This window comes from Vulpes vulpes, chromosome 1 (genome assembly GCF_048418805.1).
Source record: "Vulpes vulpes isolate BD-2025 chromosome 1, VulVul3, whole genome shotgun sequence".
Classification (NCBI taxonomy): domain Eukaryota; kingdom Metazoa; phylum Chordata; class Mammalia; order Carnivora; family Canidae; genus Vulpes; species Vulpes vulpes.
This window is the reverse complement of record NC_132780.1, coordinates 152,702,944-152,718,667: the sequence shown is the minus strand read 5'-3', so window position 1 is coordinate 152,718,667 and position 15,724 is coordinate 152,702,944. Positions and strand designations below refer to the sequence as shown.

At 38.2% G+C, this 15,724-nt stretch overlaps 1 protein-coding gene across 28 annotated transcripts in view; it reads left to right on the top strand.

Annotated features, from left to right (window-relative positions):
• Positions 1–15,724, top strand: part of DST (dystonin) — a 479,832-nt gene that overhangs the window by 264,531 nt on the left and 199,577 nt on the right. Inside the window, exon 1 of one of the 28 annotated variants that reach the window (XM_072734533.1) lies at positions 58–6,350. The exons of the other annotated variants lie outside the window; for them this stretch is intronic. Coding sequence (XP_072590634.1) covers positions 5,592–6,350 — 759 coding nt within the window. The 5' untranslated portion in view covers positions 58–5,591. Of the gene's footprint in view, positions 1–57; positions 6,351–15,724 lie in introns of those variants that run through there. 28 annotated transcript variants of the gene reach the window in all.

Here is a 15,724-nt window from a genome sequence, read left to right as displayed (position 1 = left end):
ATATGAAGCATGAATTATACATTTATGTCCTATGGAAGAAAATAAATTTCAGGCTTCTTTTCTTAAACGATGTATTTGAATTTTTTCTTTCAAGTAGTATACTGCCCGTGAACCTGGTGTCCTGTTTCCTAGTGTTGATGAGCTTGTAATCTTCTCAAAAACTGACCTCAGTGATGGGGAGCCGAAATATGTAATGTGAATACAAGAGTTTGGTTATAAAGAGGAACGATGGCTTTATTGCTTTGCTAGGCAAAGGAGGCTGCAGCAGGCTAAGTCCTTCCAAATTTCAGGGCCACCTTGGAGGAAGGGTTCCCTGGTTTTATAGGGAAATACAGGATCTAGCTGGTTTGGACAGGAATTGTGTATATGCAGTCAGCCACATTCATCATGTTTTCATGGTGGCTCCTGGTTCCCAAAACAGAAAGCTAAGAAGGGAGGAGGAGGGAAGTTTTGTGGAAGAGAATAAAAAGGTTACTTAGTTTGAATGGAGTCTTGCTGAAGCATTCATGCCACCATTTTGAGTTTTATTACACTTCATGCTTTTACAGGGTTTCAGTCTCAGTGTTGGAAGGCCAGGATTTCTTCTTACAGAATGCAGACACATTTCTTTTGCTTATTGGACAGTATTCCTTGATTTAGATACTTGAAAATTTTATGATTCATTCCTGGAATGGTTGTTATCAGCAGTCTTGTTTCTCAACTGTGAGAACTACTTTTTTCCTCTTGGTAGACACTAGATGGCAGTATAATTATCATAAAGGGAGCTCCTGAATTAGAAGTAGCCATATCTTGTATAGAGCTGTGCTTTCTCAAACTACATCGGAGGAGAGTAAATGCAGATTTTTTTTTTAAGATTTATTTTTTTTTATTTGAGAGAGAGAGAATGCAAGTCGTGAGGGGCAGAAGGGGAGGGAGAAAAAATCTGAAGGCTACCTGGAGTCCGTAGCTTGATCCCACCGCCACTGTGAGATCAGATACCGAGAGTCTGAGGCTTAACTGACTCAGTCACCCACCCATGTGTCCCTAGTAAATGCAGATTTATTCACTATGATTTATCTATACCTCTATACTCATTGAGGGCTGATTTGGATTTTTACTTTTTTGTAAAATGATAACATTTTGAAAAATATCATCTTTATTTGATTTAAGGTGAATCCTAACTCTGGAACATGCTTTAGTTTATTAACCTTTTTCCTGCTTATGCAGTATTCTATGTGTAGCTCAGAGCCTGACCCAAGTAGGCATGCAGCAAATCATACTGATTGACTACTGTTCAGTTGGCCCATGGAGGAGGAAGAGTAGTTTGCTAGCTTTAGAAAGGAGCTGAGGTTTTGAAAAAAAAATTTTAAAGCTTTTATTTATTTGAGAGAGAGTGTGCGCACAAGCAGGGTGAGCAGCAGGCAGAGGGAGAGGGAGAAGTAGGTTCCTTGCTGAGCAGAGAGCATGATGTAGGGCTGGATCTCAGGACCCTGAGATCGTGACCTGAGCTGAAGGCAGACACTTAAGCAACTGAGCCACCCAGGTGCCCCGTCAGGTTTTGAACCAAATCATGAGAGGAGTAAGACTTATTTCTTAATTTGTAAAGATTTTCTGGGATTTAAGGTTTGTAAGGAAATGGTGGAAAATAATCTACCTGGAGATCATTTGGGAACAGGATAAATTTGACAGGTATGGAGAGCTATAGGAATTATAGTCTAGGTTGTTTCCAGGACTTGAACAGGCAGCTGAACAAAATTGCACCAGTAGGATATTGGAAGAGACCCAGGCAAGCAGGTTGTCACCAGCCAGACTACAGGGTAGCTAATGTAGGTAAACATTCCCTCAGCTGGGCTTTTGCTGTCAGGGAGATCCAGTAACAGGACCTGAAGGCAGGACCCTAAAGATCCGAGGGCCCCCATTACTAGAGCACCCCTTCCTTAGGGAACTAGGGGATTGAGCACTAAAGCAAGATAGGGATTTGGGCATGGGGCCAGACTTTGTTTCTAGAATTGGTTTAAGACTAAATAAAACTGGCTTAAAAGCAGATTTCATGTGGAGATCCTCAGCAGTATTCTCAGGGATCCTTTAATTAGTCCTCTGCGGATCAGGTCCCAGAACTTCTAGCAGGTTTGAAACTGCAGAAACCCCACATGGAAGGATTAAAGGCCAGTTGGAACAGGGAGCCAATCCCATGATTACCGACAGAATTGTGAGACAGGCTGAGTCTGGAATTTGAATATCAGAATAAGAGCACTGTGGGGCAATAGGAAAGCACCCAGGCTGTGGTGGGAGGCAGAGCTAAATGACACTATTGACTCTTTACTTATGGCAGTTGATGACATTGGGTACATCACTTAACCATTCTGAACTTGAAAAATGATATTTTAGAACACTGAATCTTATCAATTTTATGTAAAGAAAATTGAAATGAGCAGGATCTGTAGTTAGGGAGATAAAGCTAAGAAGCTGAAGTGGTATTCTCTGAGTGGAGTGATAAAGGCCAGGACTCAGATGGGGCTAAAAAAATCTGTATCCAATGGATGACATTTTGAAGAGGGAAAGGAATGGACTTGGCAACAGGACACAGACGGTGAAGGAGAAAGGTTAAAGATGACTCTGAACTGTTCAGCCTGAGATATAAAACAAACAACAAACCAGTAGATGACCAAGAGAAACAGGGTGCTGGTCAGGGGAGAAAGAACAAAATGACTGTCCCAGTGAGTTTGATGGCCTGGTGGACATCCTGTGTATCTGTGTGCTGAGCACTTGGAGATACGTGAGCAGAGCTGGGAAGTCAGCTACAGGTAATACACTTAGAGTTATCAGTATAAAAATGGTCACTGAATCCATTGGAGGGAAGAATTCTTTAGAGGATTCAAGAGAAGAGCATGTGTGGAGAAGAGCTGAGAGCTAAGGACAGAAATCTGGGGAAAGCCCATGATTTGGGATGCAGGAGGAAGAAGATCCATCTTGGGAAACAGAAAAGAAACATTTGGAGAGATGAATGGAACAACAAGAAAAAGTAGTGTTACTGAATTGGGAGGAAGAGAATATCAAGTAGAAAAGAATGGTGAGCAGTACAAAATGGCGCTAAAGAGCAAGAGAAAGTGAAGACTGAGTACTAGTTTTACCTAGAAGGAGGACCTTGGAGACATTGGAGGAAACACTCCCAGGCCGCTGGGAGCAGAAACCAGGAAATGACAGACCAAAATATGAGTAAGTGGTTAGGAATTAGATCCTAAGTTTGAAGAAATTTAAAGCAAAAGGTCATTCAAAAAGAATTATATGTCAAGAAACTCTTTGCATTTCAGTTCTGGAGGAAAAAGGAAGACCAGCCACGGAAGTATTTGTAATATAATCCTAATGATCCTATGGCATGTATTATGGAATCTGTGTATTTTAGGACCCACATGACAAGATACTATGAATTAATTTATCACCAGTATTTAAAAATTAGATCCAGATCTGTTTAAAGTGAAACAGCACAATGCTTTGGTAAAATAAAAGTGTTCCTCTTATGGAAATGAAATAACTTTTCTTAGTACTATGATAATTTAGGATTAGGATGATTTTACTGGTCATGCCAAGAATATAAGTCTTTTTATAGTAGTGATGATCAACCTCACTCCAAGTGACTGGGCCTTTTTTTTTCTCTTTATACTTTATATAAATAAGGGAAGTAATTTCAGAAGATCAATTTATTATTCAAAAAATATTTGTAATGAGCATCCCAAATTGAATCTCTTTTCCAATCAGGCTGTCTGTGCGTAAGCATTATCAACACAGTAGTCCTCTGTCAGTAACTACCATATACTAGATCCAGAGATGCCAGGATAATGAAGTATGTTGTATCTATTGAGAGAATGTTCGTATATATAATCTACTGATGATGAATCTATCACAACATAAGTAAGGGATGTAGGGTAGGGAGTATTGTGGTAGGATCAGGAAGTGGTAAAGAATAGAGGAAATTTTCATTGATACTAGAGATAGACTTTGCAGAATGAATGCCAGCTACCAGGCAGAGACTAAAGTTTGGTCCTTTTTCTGGGAGAGGGAACAGTGTGCGATGGCCTGGAAATGGACAGTTGGTGAGTTTGGCATGGCTGGAAGAAGGGGTGGATGGGATGCACTTCAGTGGTTGTGCCTTTATCTTGCCAGTACAAATACCAGCCATTATGCTTTTACATTTTTGTGGATAATGTTCCATTGCCAATGAAGACATTGAAATAAAATTAAAAATAAACCAAATCTAAGGCTTTATTTTTGCCAGCTTGTCTTCTAGAATATTAAATTTTGCCATTGGAGATTGTTTAATATTCTCTTGAATGATTAATTATCATGCAGGCCTATCATTGACAAGTATCAGCAACATTGCTAACTTGCCTGCTTAACTGAATATTCTTATTTAGAAAAATAGAGTTCCATCTTGTGATCAGTCTAAAGACTACCTAGAGAATGGGAATCATCATGTTTTTCTACTTAGTCAGATGATACCTGCTTACATGTAAGTCCAGTCATGCCATACTAATTTCTTATTACCATATCTGTGACTCAGTATTAGAAATATGCACACCTTGGATAATCAGGCCCCATACTGATTTACTATTTTTACAGCAAGGTCCTGGTAAAATTACATAATATTTAACTAGGGACAATTATAAGAGTTTACCTATGAAGTTAAACTGCCTTCATTCATGTATAAGAAACACATTTATGTGTTTCTTCTGGCTGAATGTCATGCTTCAAATCATAAAATTGATCAGTTTGCTTATGTGAAAATCCTAATGATCACATAAGGAAAATGGCTTGGAAATTTATGTCATATGAAAATTTAATGTGAAAAATGAAAAATGCAATATGTAATATGAAAAATATTATAAACTATTTTATACGATTGATTTTAGAGATAATTTTTATCGAGTATTTTAGGAATTCAGCATTTATTATCTCTCCTTCAGCTATCGAATCATTCTGTTTTTGTTTTTTAATGGCTGTTGTTTTGGAAAAGTCTTAGTATAATTTACAGAGACTTTTGAGCTTTTGTTTTGTTTTGTTTTTGCAAGTACCAAAATTAGTTGGTGTTTTTTTAAGAAAAAAATTATATGTTAGAGACTCTCTGAAACCTACATTTGAAAGACATTTTGCTTAAAGGACTCTTGATTGGGTATTTGCTTTCTGTTTGCTCTCAGATTTGTTGAATCACCAATAGTTTCAAAGGTTAATGCAGACTTTGGTAGTGTAACTGCATTTCAGAAAACAAAGTTAAAACAAGGGTCAGAGTTCTCGTACAATAAATCGAAGTGTTTACTTCGAAAGCCTATCAGCGTTATAATTTTACAGTGAGCAGTAATGTTTGTCTAAGAGGATTGGTGGCCAGAAATAAGCCACAGTGTCTAATGAGACACAGGGACCCAGCTGGGCAAGATGCCATGGCATTTCTTGCATGTGCTTTTCTCATAAGCAAAATGGCCTCATGTTGAAGAGGATGGTCACAAAGTCTGAGGAATTAGAGGTCAGAATGGAATTTTCAGATTGAATGTAGAAGATCGAAGTAAGCCCTGGATTTTGAAATGAGTGAATCTGTGGAACTGTGATTTCCTGCAAATCAAATGGGGAATGTCTGTGGGTGTGTAAGAGCTGAGAAAGAAGAACAGTATTTAGATCTTGCCAAAACTCCTTTGAGCCCTGAAAAACACTCTCCAGGAAGAAAATATTTCAGGAGAAAGCCAGTCAAGACAACTGTAGGTGATACAAAGTCAGCAGAGCCAGACGAGAAAAATGAAGGCAAGAAGAAGAGTGGCATTCAGCTCTCAAAAGAACAGCCAGCTCTTTTCCTCGGGGGACTGGTACGGGAGGAATCTGCTACCCTGGACCCCACACTGGGAGATGGTATTCCTCAGAAGACACAAGTTGTAGTTGACGATGTTAAACAGAAACTTGTGCCGAGTGCTGCAAGCAGTCTGTCTCACCATGTGGACACTTCTCCTGCTAACAACAGTGCCACAGAAGTAAAAGTTAGTGATCTGGAGGAAAGGATTTCAGAAAAGGACAGCACTCCACATTGTGCAGAGAAGAAGGAACATTTAGATGATGTCAACAAGAGAGAAATAACATTCCAAAGAAAAACTAGTGTTTTTACTTTACGAAAGGCAGGCAGCTTAAGTTCCATTCACTGTGGTACAGAGAGATCATTTGGAAAAAGTGGGTTTTCTGAAGACCCATCCAAAAATTATAGCAGTGTTCAAGGAAAGCAAAACACGGAGAGATTTTGCCCCCATGAAATATGCCATTTTCACTTTGAAAAAAAGAGATGTCATTCCCTCTGTACCACTGTGTCCTCTGCTTCCAAGGACACAACTGGAAATGAGGTAAGTGAAACATAGAGTCTGACTTTAAGATGCAAAGAAGGACTCAGGTGCTCGTATTTGTCTGAGGTTTTGTACCTTGCCTATTTTAATAGTTGTTTTTGTATTAATTTATGTGAAAGTTGAAGAGATATTGGTGCATTTTGTTATTTGTAATCTTAGGTTCGATTATTATGATTTTTATTTTCTGTAATATCCACATTCTTTGATCATAGTTTAAACCTCAGTACATTTTTGTTATAGTTGGGAAACTTAGAAAAAACCATCACTTTAAGAAACTTAGAAAACATTACTTTAAGAGAACATACATCTTTCGAAGTTCTCTACTTCACATTCCTTGACTTTTCTTATGGAAGAGACTTTGGACACTTTGCTGCAGTATCGGCAAAAGCTGCATCAGAAAGCAGTCATGAGAAGATAATAGCTCTGTGACAGATGTTGGGAGAATACAATACTATTACCAGTCAGTCCTGACTGGCTGATCCATAATTTTGGAAAGCTAGTTCCAGTTTTCTACCAGTTTTCATACACAGGAACACTCACATAATTGCTTTTAATTTTGTACTTGTGTGTGTATCACAAACAAAATCTCCCAAATCTCTTTTGTCTCTTTGTTACGAGTTATTCTGTAGCCCCCCACACCCCCCACATCAGAAATCTTTTGGGTAATATGTCCTAGGAATTTCAGTGTGACACCAACTGCCAGGAAGTTTAGATCTTTAGTCCTAACGCTGATAGTCAACTTTAGATAAGTTACTTCTCGGGGTTTTCACTTATCTTTAAGATATAAGTGAATATTTATTTACTTGCTTGAGACAGGCATTACCCAAACAGCCTCTACATGTTACTACTGGGTAGGAGTGGATGGCTTTTTGTTTAAGCTCTAACTTTGTCTTTTAACAAAAACTCTGGACATAAATGGGGTTTGTGATGTTAAACAGTCTTGGCAAGGTCAGCAGAGATCATTTGCACAGCGATAGAATGAGGTATTATTAGGGTCAACGTGATGATCATCATGGGCCTCAGCTGTGGAGCCCTGGGAAGGTGTTCCTGTTACGTATACTACCATGCTCGCCAATATTATGGAAGCCTTTTTATTTACATTTTTCAGTGGTTACATTTTGAAAAGAAAGCAAAGAGTCTTGTCAGTGCAAAAGGAAACTACTTAGCTGTTCCGTGTTTAGGAATGAAACCAGTTGCTTTGCTCCATGTTCCAGCTGTTTTTTGTATGTAATGTGGCTTCTTGAAGGCCTTACATTTTTTTCGATAATGGAAATTCTTAAAATCCATTTCCTAAGTGGTTCATAAGCCTTTTTTCTTCCTTGTTTTATTCTCCTGCCAAGGATTTTTACCCTCCTAGTTGGTGTAGATTTCTGAAACTTCAGTGTAAAGTATACATGAAAAAAAGGCATAAACCTGCCAATTAGATTTGTTAGATAATTGTGATACAGCAGTACTTCACAAAGCCTCATATAGAGTCAAAGCCAAATGGGATAGTCATTATTTATCATAGGAGTTTGACGTTTTAGTTCCCTGCAATCCAAATAAAGACTCTTCATTCTGGAGCTTACAGAGGGTCAGAACCCATAGCTTGGGTACTCCCCGTAGGACATTCTTCTTGTTTGGTTCTGTTTGCTTAATTACCTGTGCAGAATTCTTTAGCATTGGATTCTACTTTTTTTAATGGGAGAATTAAATGCAAATGAGAGCACTCAGCCCCTTTGTTAGCATTGCATCTCAGAAATGACTGGTTAGCCAGCATTCCTTTTACTTGTTCCTTTGAGACCTTTTTCACATCTTCCATGTTGATCCATTCTTTCTCCTGGTCCCTTGTCTGCAGATTTGGGATTGATGACTTTGAGTTAACCTGAAGAATGTACAGCTCTCTGAGTTTTTCTTGATCTTTACATTAGTTCAGGCCTCTGACTTAACTTCCCTGGTCCTGTGAAATTTATCATTTTCAGTATGAGTGACCAGACCTCCTCTTTAAATCCTTGAATTCCTTTGCTGACCTCACGTGCTCTTCTACGTGCAGGGGTTCTGTGGAGGTCATTCAGCCAGGGTCTCCTTGAATGCCTACTGAATAAAATATCATCATCATGTTAATCTTGACTGGGATCAGGAGTTGTAAATTAAAAAAAAAAGACTATCTTAGAGTTGTGTATTGGTTTGGAATTGGAAAAAGGATTTTCAGATCCAATGTGTCTTTTATCTTCACAACTGTATAAATAGGCAAAATAGTTCTTCTTTTAAAGAATGAAGAAGTCAAAAATCAGGTTAAATCATGTTCTTAAGGTGTCAATAAGTGTCGGTAGCCGAGTTGAAGTACTCAGCAACCTGCTTTGAATAACTGTCAAAGTTCTAAGGGATATTGCTGTGAGGTCAGAGCAGGGCTTGATGTTTATAGGAGTTGAAGTTTATCTATGAAGGATGAGTGTTAAAAAAAAAAAGGTGACAAAGGCAGCCGTTTTTGGGGACAGGGAGTAATGAGCTCATTGCAGTCACCTTCTTGACACATTTCTTATTTGTCTAAGACTCATATGCTTCCTGTACCTTGTGACAAGTTCTCCTACCTTTGCTCTTGAGCTTTTCCCACAAGCATTCTTCTCTAGTTTCACAAATTCCACCTCTCTCTCTCTCTCTCTTTTTTTTAAAGATTTTATTTATTCATTCACAAGAGACAGAGAGGGGGGAGAGAGAGAGAGAAAGAGAGACAGGTAGAAGCACAGAGTTGGAGAAGCCCAATGTGGGACTCTATGCCTGAACTCCGGGATCACGCCCTCTGCCGGAGGCAGATGCTCAGCCACTGAGCTACCCAGGCATTCCAAATCCCACCTCTTTCTAGCCGATTTATATTGACTTCAGCAAAGCTGGTTGTTTTCTGTTTATAGGCCATTGGTTCTCTAACCGACCACATATAGGTATCACCTGAAGAGCTTTTACAAAATACAGGTACTTAGATGTCACCCAGTGATGCTAATGTAATAGATAAGGAAGGAGCTCCACAGATGATTCTAATGGCCAAGACTAGGGATAGAGCCCTTGTTACTCTTATTCTATAGCAGTGCTTTTCCAAGTGACTACAGAATCTCTACAGTAGAATTAATCTGGAATGCTTACTAGAAACGCTTTATCCCTGATTTAACTTGATCAGAGTATCTTCTGGTTGGGCCTAAGAGAACATGGCATATGTTTCAGGCACCCTCTCACGTGTTTTTTTTTTTTTTTTTTAAGATTTTATTTATTTATTCATGAGAGAGAGAGGCAGAGACACAGGCAGTGGGAAAAGCGGGCTCCCTGCAGGGAGCCCAATGCGGGACTCCATCCCAGGACTCCCGGATCACACTCTGAGCCAAAGGCAGATGCCCAACCACTGAGTTATCCAGGCATCCCATCTCATGTGTTTCTTAAAAACACTAAATTTTGAGAAAAAAAAAACACTAAATTTTGGGAACCAGCGTCATCTTAGCTTAGCATTTGTATCTTGTTTTCTTCTCAATGTAGCTTCTTTGGTAAGTAGTGTGGATTATAGGCCCAGAAGGCAGGAGATCTGAGTTCTAGTCAGGCTTTGCCCCAGAAAGCTATGACTTCAACAGCTTTTTTCATTTCTTTAAGTCTCCCTTTCATTCTCAAAAGGAGAATATTGGACTAGATCACAATGCTACTGTTAATAATAATGGTTTTTGTTGATTCCTACTCTGTGCCAACCACTTCACCATTATATCTGATCTTTGGAGCCAGCCTATGAAATGGTTTTATTTTTGGCTCCATTTTACAGAGGAGGATACTGAGCCTCAGGAAAGTTAAATAACTTGGTTAAGTCACTCAACCAGTAAGTGGAAGAGCTTGGATATCATCCAGGTATCTACCAAGCTGAACTCTTCTTACCTGTTACAATTACCCACCTTTTCCCATATACATCTCTTTCACTTTTAAATTTCTATGAATTCATATATATAACTGGATACCATTTTGTTTAGTGTTTTCACTCCTTCCTCCATTTCTCCCTTCTTTTATTTCTCTATCAAGCACTTATGATGTACCTGTTATATATTGAACCAAAACAAGTCACTCTGAAAGAAATAAAATATAGCTCTTTTCTGCATGCAGTATATGCCATTGTTTATTTAGAATAAACAACAGGGATCATGACTATAAACTTAACCACCTGAAAGTTAGACCTCTGGGATAATAGTCATGAATAACTAACTTCCCAGCATACTATGTAGCCATATTAACTCATGAAAACTGAACTATTCTTGTGTTCCTTTTAATCCTCTGGTGAATAGCCAATGTCTAGTGCAGTAACCAGGGAAAGAAGCCAAGGAGAGAGGGATGAGAGATAAGGAATTTGGATATTATACAGATTATTTTATCAATCTCTATATAATGAAGAGATTAGTTTTTTAATTGACTTTTATATTATAAAAACTTTAAAAACTTGAGAACCATCTCAAAATGTTGGAAGAATACATTAATATTCAAACTCACTGAAATATAATTGATAATTTTTTCTTTGACCAAGTCTTTTATGAATCTTAGACCATAAAACATTTACTTAGAATTCAAGCACTAGGAAAAACCTGAATGTTTTTCCTTTTATATGATAGCTTTGATCTATAGATTTTGAAAACAAAGGCCATTTGGTTTACGTTGGCTAATTCAGTTCTTTCTGAACCATTTCATCTTTTTAAATAAAAATACTTATTAATTTTTTTAAAATTTTACCATTGCTAGTTTTTTTTAAATTTTATAACCAGTCTGTGAAAATGTACTTATGAAATAGTTGCATAGAATTTGGGTCTCTATTAATGCCTGATCTTTTCAGTTGAATGAAGGACATGCAAAAGTTTAAAACCTTTGCTGTACAAGAAAAATAGTTACATTTATATTTCCCCCCATATTTGAATAGCAAATAAATGAGCATTTGCTAAAGGTAGCTATTAATTTAGAGCATTAGCACTTGAACTTTATCAACTTTTTGCTTTTATCCTCTATTTAACTCTTCCTTTTAGGGAGGCAATTTTATCCAGATAGAAATTCAAAATATTTGTGCCATCTTTGCTGTTAAAAATATTTTGCGGAGCATTTTCACACATTTTTGAAACTTGGAAGCACTCACTAAAAATGTGTTGATTACATTTGTTTCTGCCAAAATAGTTAAAACATCTTTGAAGAGGTTGTCCTTGGAAGCAAACATCTTGGCTTGGAAATATTTGCCTATGTTGACAAACTCAATACGGAATTTGCTTTTGCCTGACTACAGTGTCAAGTAGTGTGAATAAAAGAGTTTAAGCAATCATCCTTACCATGATGTACAGTTATTTCTGCTCATTCTGGGGCAGGTGCTGTTCTGAACCCCAAGCACGTGTCATTTCAGTCTCTCAACATCTCTGTGAGGAAGTACTTTATATGAGAGGAAACTAAGGCCCAGAAAGGTCACAGGGCGTGGATGTGGTGGGATCAGGAATTGAACATAGATAACCACCTTCCACAGCTCTTCCTTCCAATGTTATACTCGTGCAACCATTAAGAGACTCCAAAGGTAGAAGAATTTTGAGATTCACCTTTTCTAGCCTGCAGCTTTCATTCTTATTCATACCTGAACTCTCTTAGTGTATATAAACTCTCTTTTTTCTTTCATTTAACAAAAACATGTGAAAGAATTGAATTTCCTTTGATATCATTTTTATGTCCAAGCCTCTGAACCAATTGTTATTTTGTGTTCTGCAAGGAAGAGTGTTTGACTAGGTATCATTTCTATATTTACTGTGTGTCCCTTAAATCAGTTTTTGCTTCGGAGTGCCTGGTTAGCTTGGTTGGTTAAGTGTCCAACCCTTGGTTTCAGCTCAGGTGGTGATCTCACGATCCTGAGATTGAGCCCCACGTTGGGCTCCATGCTCAGCTGGGAGTTTATTTGAGATTCTCTTTCTGTCCCTCTGCACCCCCCTCTCTAAAATAAATCTTTTTTAAAAATCAGTTTTTACTTCTATAAAATGAGATAGTTCACTGATAAGTCAAGCTCTTTCTGGAATGTTTTAGGGAGTAATTATACATTTGATATAGCAAGAGAAAGAGAACTTAAGAGATTTTACATCAGAAGACTAAAATTTAACCCAGGTCTTACTTTCTACATGTGTGAAGCAGAATGGTATGTTGTGAGCACTAAATGAGGTAATATATGTGAAAAGGACCTATTAGACTGTAAGTACTTGATAACTTCTATCTTATAACTGTCTTCTGCTGCTGTAGAAAAGAGGAAATACTTTGTAACCATCTGCTGAGTAGAAAAGCTATGTGGTTTCAAAATTTGTAAACAGCATTTCTTTTTTTCCTTTGGACATACAGCATTCCGCCTAAGCAGAGTACTCTGTTTCCCCAACTCCACTCATCCTCTCACTATATCTTCGGCAAATATTTACTGAATCCTATTATCTGTCAGTATATTCCTGTAACTCCCTAATTAGCTTAAAATTTTGTCAGCATTTTAGATCAGAAACAACCCCTGGGAATAACCAATTCTTGGAGCTTGTATCAGTTATTTACACCTTAGTACAAGTACATTTCTGAAACATTATTGATAGTTGTTTTGGTATGAGAGAAGAAGAGAACGTAGTGCTGGAAGCAGATTGGCTGCTCTGTAGTAGAAAGGTTGTCAGTTGAGGTGTTGTGTTTAGTCTACTGAGGAATATTTCTGTGACCCCTGACCTTCAGTTAATGTGAGAGATCCATGGGGTGTATCTTCCTCTGAAAACGTGTAGAGTTCTGTGTACCAGCTGCTTGGCCAGTATGGAGACTGAAAAGTGAAAAGGGCTGGACTTTAGGGGTTAAGACAAAGGTGGGGGGTGCCCTTTCATGATGTGTGTGTGTATAGTCATTTTTTGCAACATGTGGTACACTGATAGGAGGCACCCACTGTGGCTACTGACATAGAGGAAAAATTAGTTTGAGTTGTAAGTATAGATTTTCTTTTCTTTTCTTTTCTTTTCTTTTCTTTTCTTTTCTTTTCTTTTCTTTTCTTTTCTTTCTTTTCTTTTCTTTTCTTTCTTTTCTTTTCTTTTCTTTCTTTTTTCTTTTCTTTTCTTTTCTTTTCTTTTCTTTTCTTTTCTTTTCTTTTCTTTTCTTTCTTTCTTTCTTTCCTTTCCTTTTCTTTTCTTTTCTTTTTTCTCTTTTCTTTTCTTTCTTCTCTTCTCTTCTCTTCTCTTCTCTTTTTCTTTTCTTCCTTCCTTTCCTTTTTTTTCTTTCCTTTCTTTTCTTTTTTCTTCTTTCCCTTCTTTCTTAAAGATTTCATTTATTTATTCATGAGAGATACAGACAGAGGGAACAGCAGGCTCCCTGCGAGGGGCCTGATGTGGGACTCGAGGCCAGGACCCCAGGATCATGCCCTGAGCTGAAGGCAGATGCTCAACCATTGAGCCAACCAGGTGTCTCTAGATTTCTTTTCTAAGTATGAAGGAGAAACTTCTTACAGATGTTGGACTGGAATTTAGGAGACTTAAGTCCACACAGTAGGCCTCCTAGTAGCATACTGTGAGATCCTGGATGAGTTGCTTCCCTTCTTGTTGCCTTAGTTTGCTCACCAGTGAAATGAGGGGGTCCTTCAAATGGCTTTGCATATCTTCAGTTTGAGTTCCCCTGATTCCTTAACCCTTAAGTATATTTATAGCTTTCTGTAAGCTAACTATCTTAGTTCTCTTTTTTATTTATTTTTTATTTTTTTTAAAGATTTTATTTATTCATGAAAGACACACACACACACAGAGAGAGAGAGAGAGAGAGAGAGAGAGGCAGAGACACAGGCAGAGGGAGAAGCAGGCTCCACGCAGGGAGCCCGATGTGGGATTCCATCCCCGGTCTCCAGGATCACACCCTGGGCTGAAGGCGGCACCAAACCACTGAGCCACCCGGGCTGCCTATCTTAGTTCTCTTAACTTCAGAGATGTTGTCTTTTCCAGTGTTACACATAAATTATATAAATAGTAAATTTGATTAAACTTTTTAGTCTTTTCAGCAAATTGTAATTATTTTAAAAATAAAAATATTAAAGCTACATTATTTGCCTTGTGTAGAAGAATAAAATGCAAGCATTCTTTTTTTTTAAGTGAATCTTTTAGGAAATATTCGACTCAACTTTGCAAGTTGGTTGTTCTTGTGTTCACAGTGCATGCCAGAACCATGACAACATCTGTAAAAATAGGGTGTTCCTGCCGCCCAGTTGTCTGGTGGCATTGACTTTGCTCAGAGGACTTTCATATTTACAGCGTCAGCTGACCAACACAGTGAGGCAGTTGCAATTCATTTAGCAGTAAGTGGGTCATCTAGCAGTATACTGCGAATGAAATCAGAGGGTGCTATGAGATGGGATAGGTTAGCTTGTTTCCTTTCATTGGAGGGACATTTAGAGATTCTCTGTTGTGTCAAGTTCATGAAAATTTTTAAGAGAAATAATGCAGATGAAGCTTAGTTTCACTATTTAATGTCAGGTTCTCACTGAGTAGTCTCTGGGCTTGTGCTTGTTGTTAGGTACTTTTGTGTAGTGGTCCGGGGTTCTATTATTGTTGAAAGTGAGACTAATTGGAAACCATTTACTTTTCTAAAATGACAAGTTTTACATGACATGATAGGTTAAAATTCATTCATATCAAATGAAAACATGGACGATATTTCTGATCTTTCCTCCTTTTTCCCCCTCCCTCCTTCCCTTCCTTCCTTTCTTAACCCCCTTTCTGTTCAGCAGATAATGAGCACCTAATCTATGACATGTTGGGCCGAGTATGAGGAAAATGTTTCAAGGGGAGAAATAGCTTGAATAGAGGACCTTGCGAGAGGGGGAACATGTGGTTCACATGGCTTGAACTTCATGTGGTTTGATCATAGAATAGAAAGGGAATGACTTGAGTCTAGAGAGATCAGCCAAGAATGAGCCTTAACAACTGTGGCTACAGAGTCAAGAACAAGCTGAACTGGCATTGGAGAGTAGGCCAAGACTTGGTGCCATGAAACTAGTTCGGAGATAATTACTAATCCAGACACTGAGGCTTAGCTCCAGGAGAAGGTGCAAGCTCTTTTGAGCCCAATATTATTCCAGGTCTCTCATGACTGTGTCTTAAAAGATGACATTGGTATTGACATTGGAGACTAGAGGTGATGGTCCAAACCAAGGGTAGTTGTTACCTCAACTCAATAGTTGGTAGTGAGAAAAGAGAGAAAACAAGGAATATAAGACCCTCTTGTTCCTTAAAAACAGTCTTGGGACAGCTAATATATCCATGTTATTAGGTGCTCATCTCCTCCCTAAGAATGTAGGAGACTAGCAGATGATAGCATGAGAGGCAGGATGAGTCAGTACACATGACGAGGTTTCAGAAGAGTTGGAG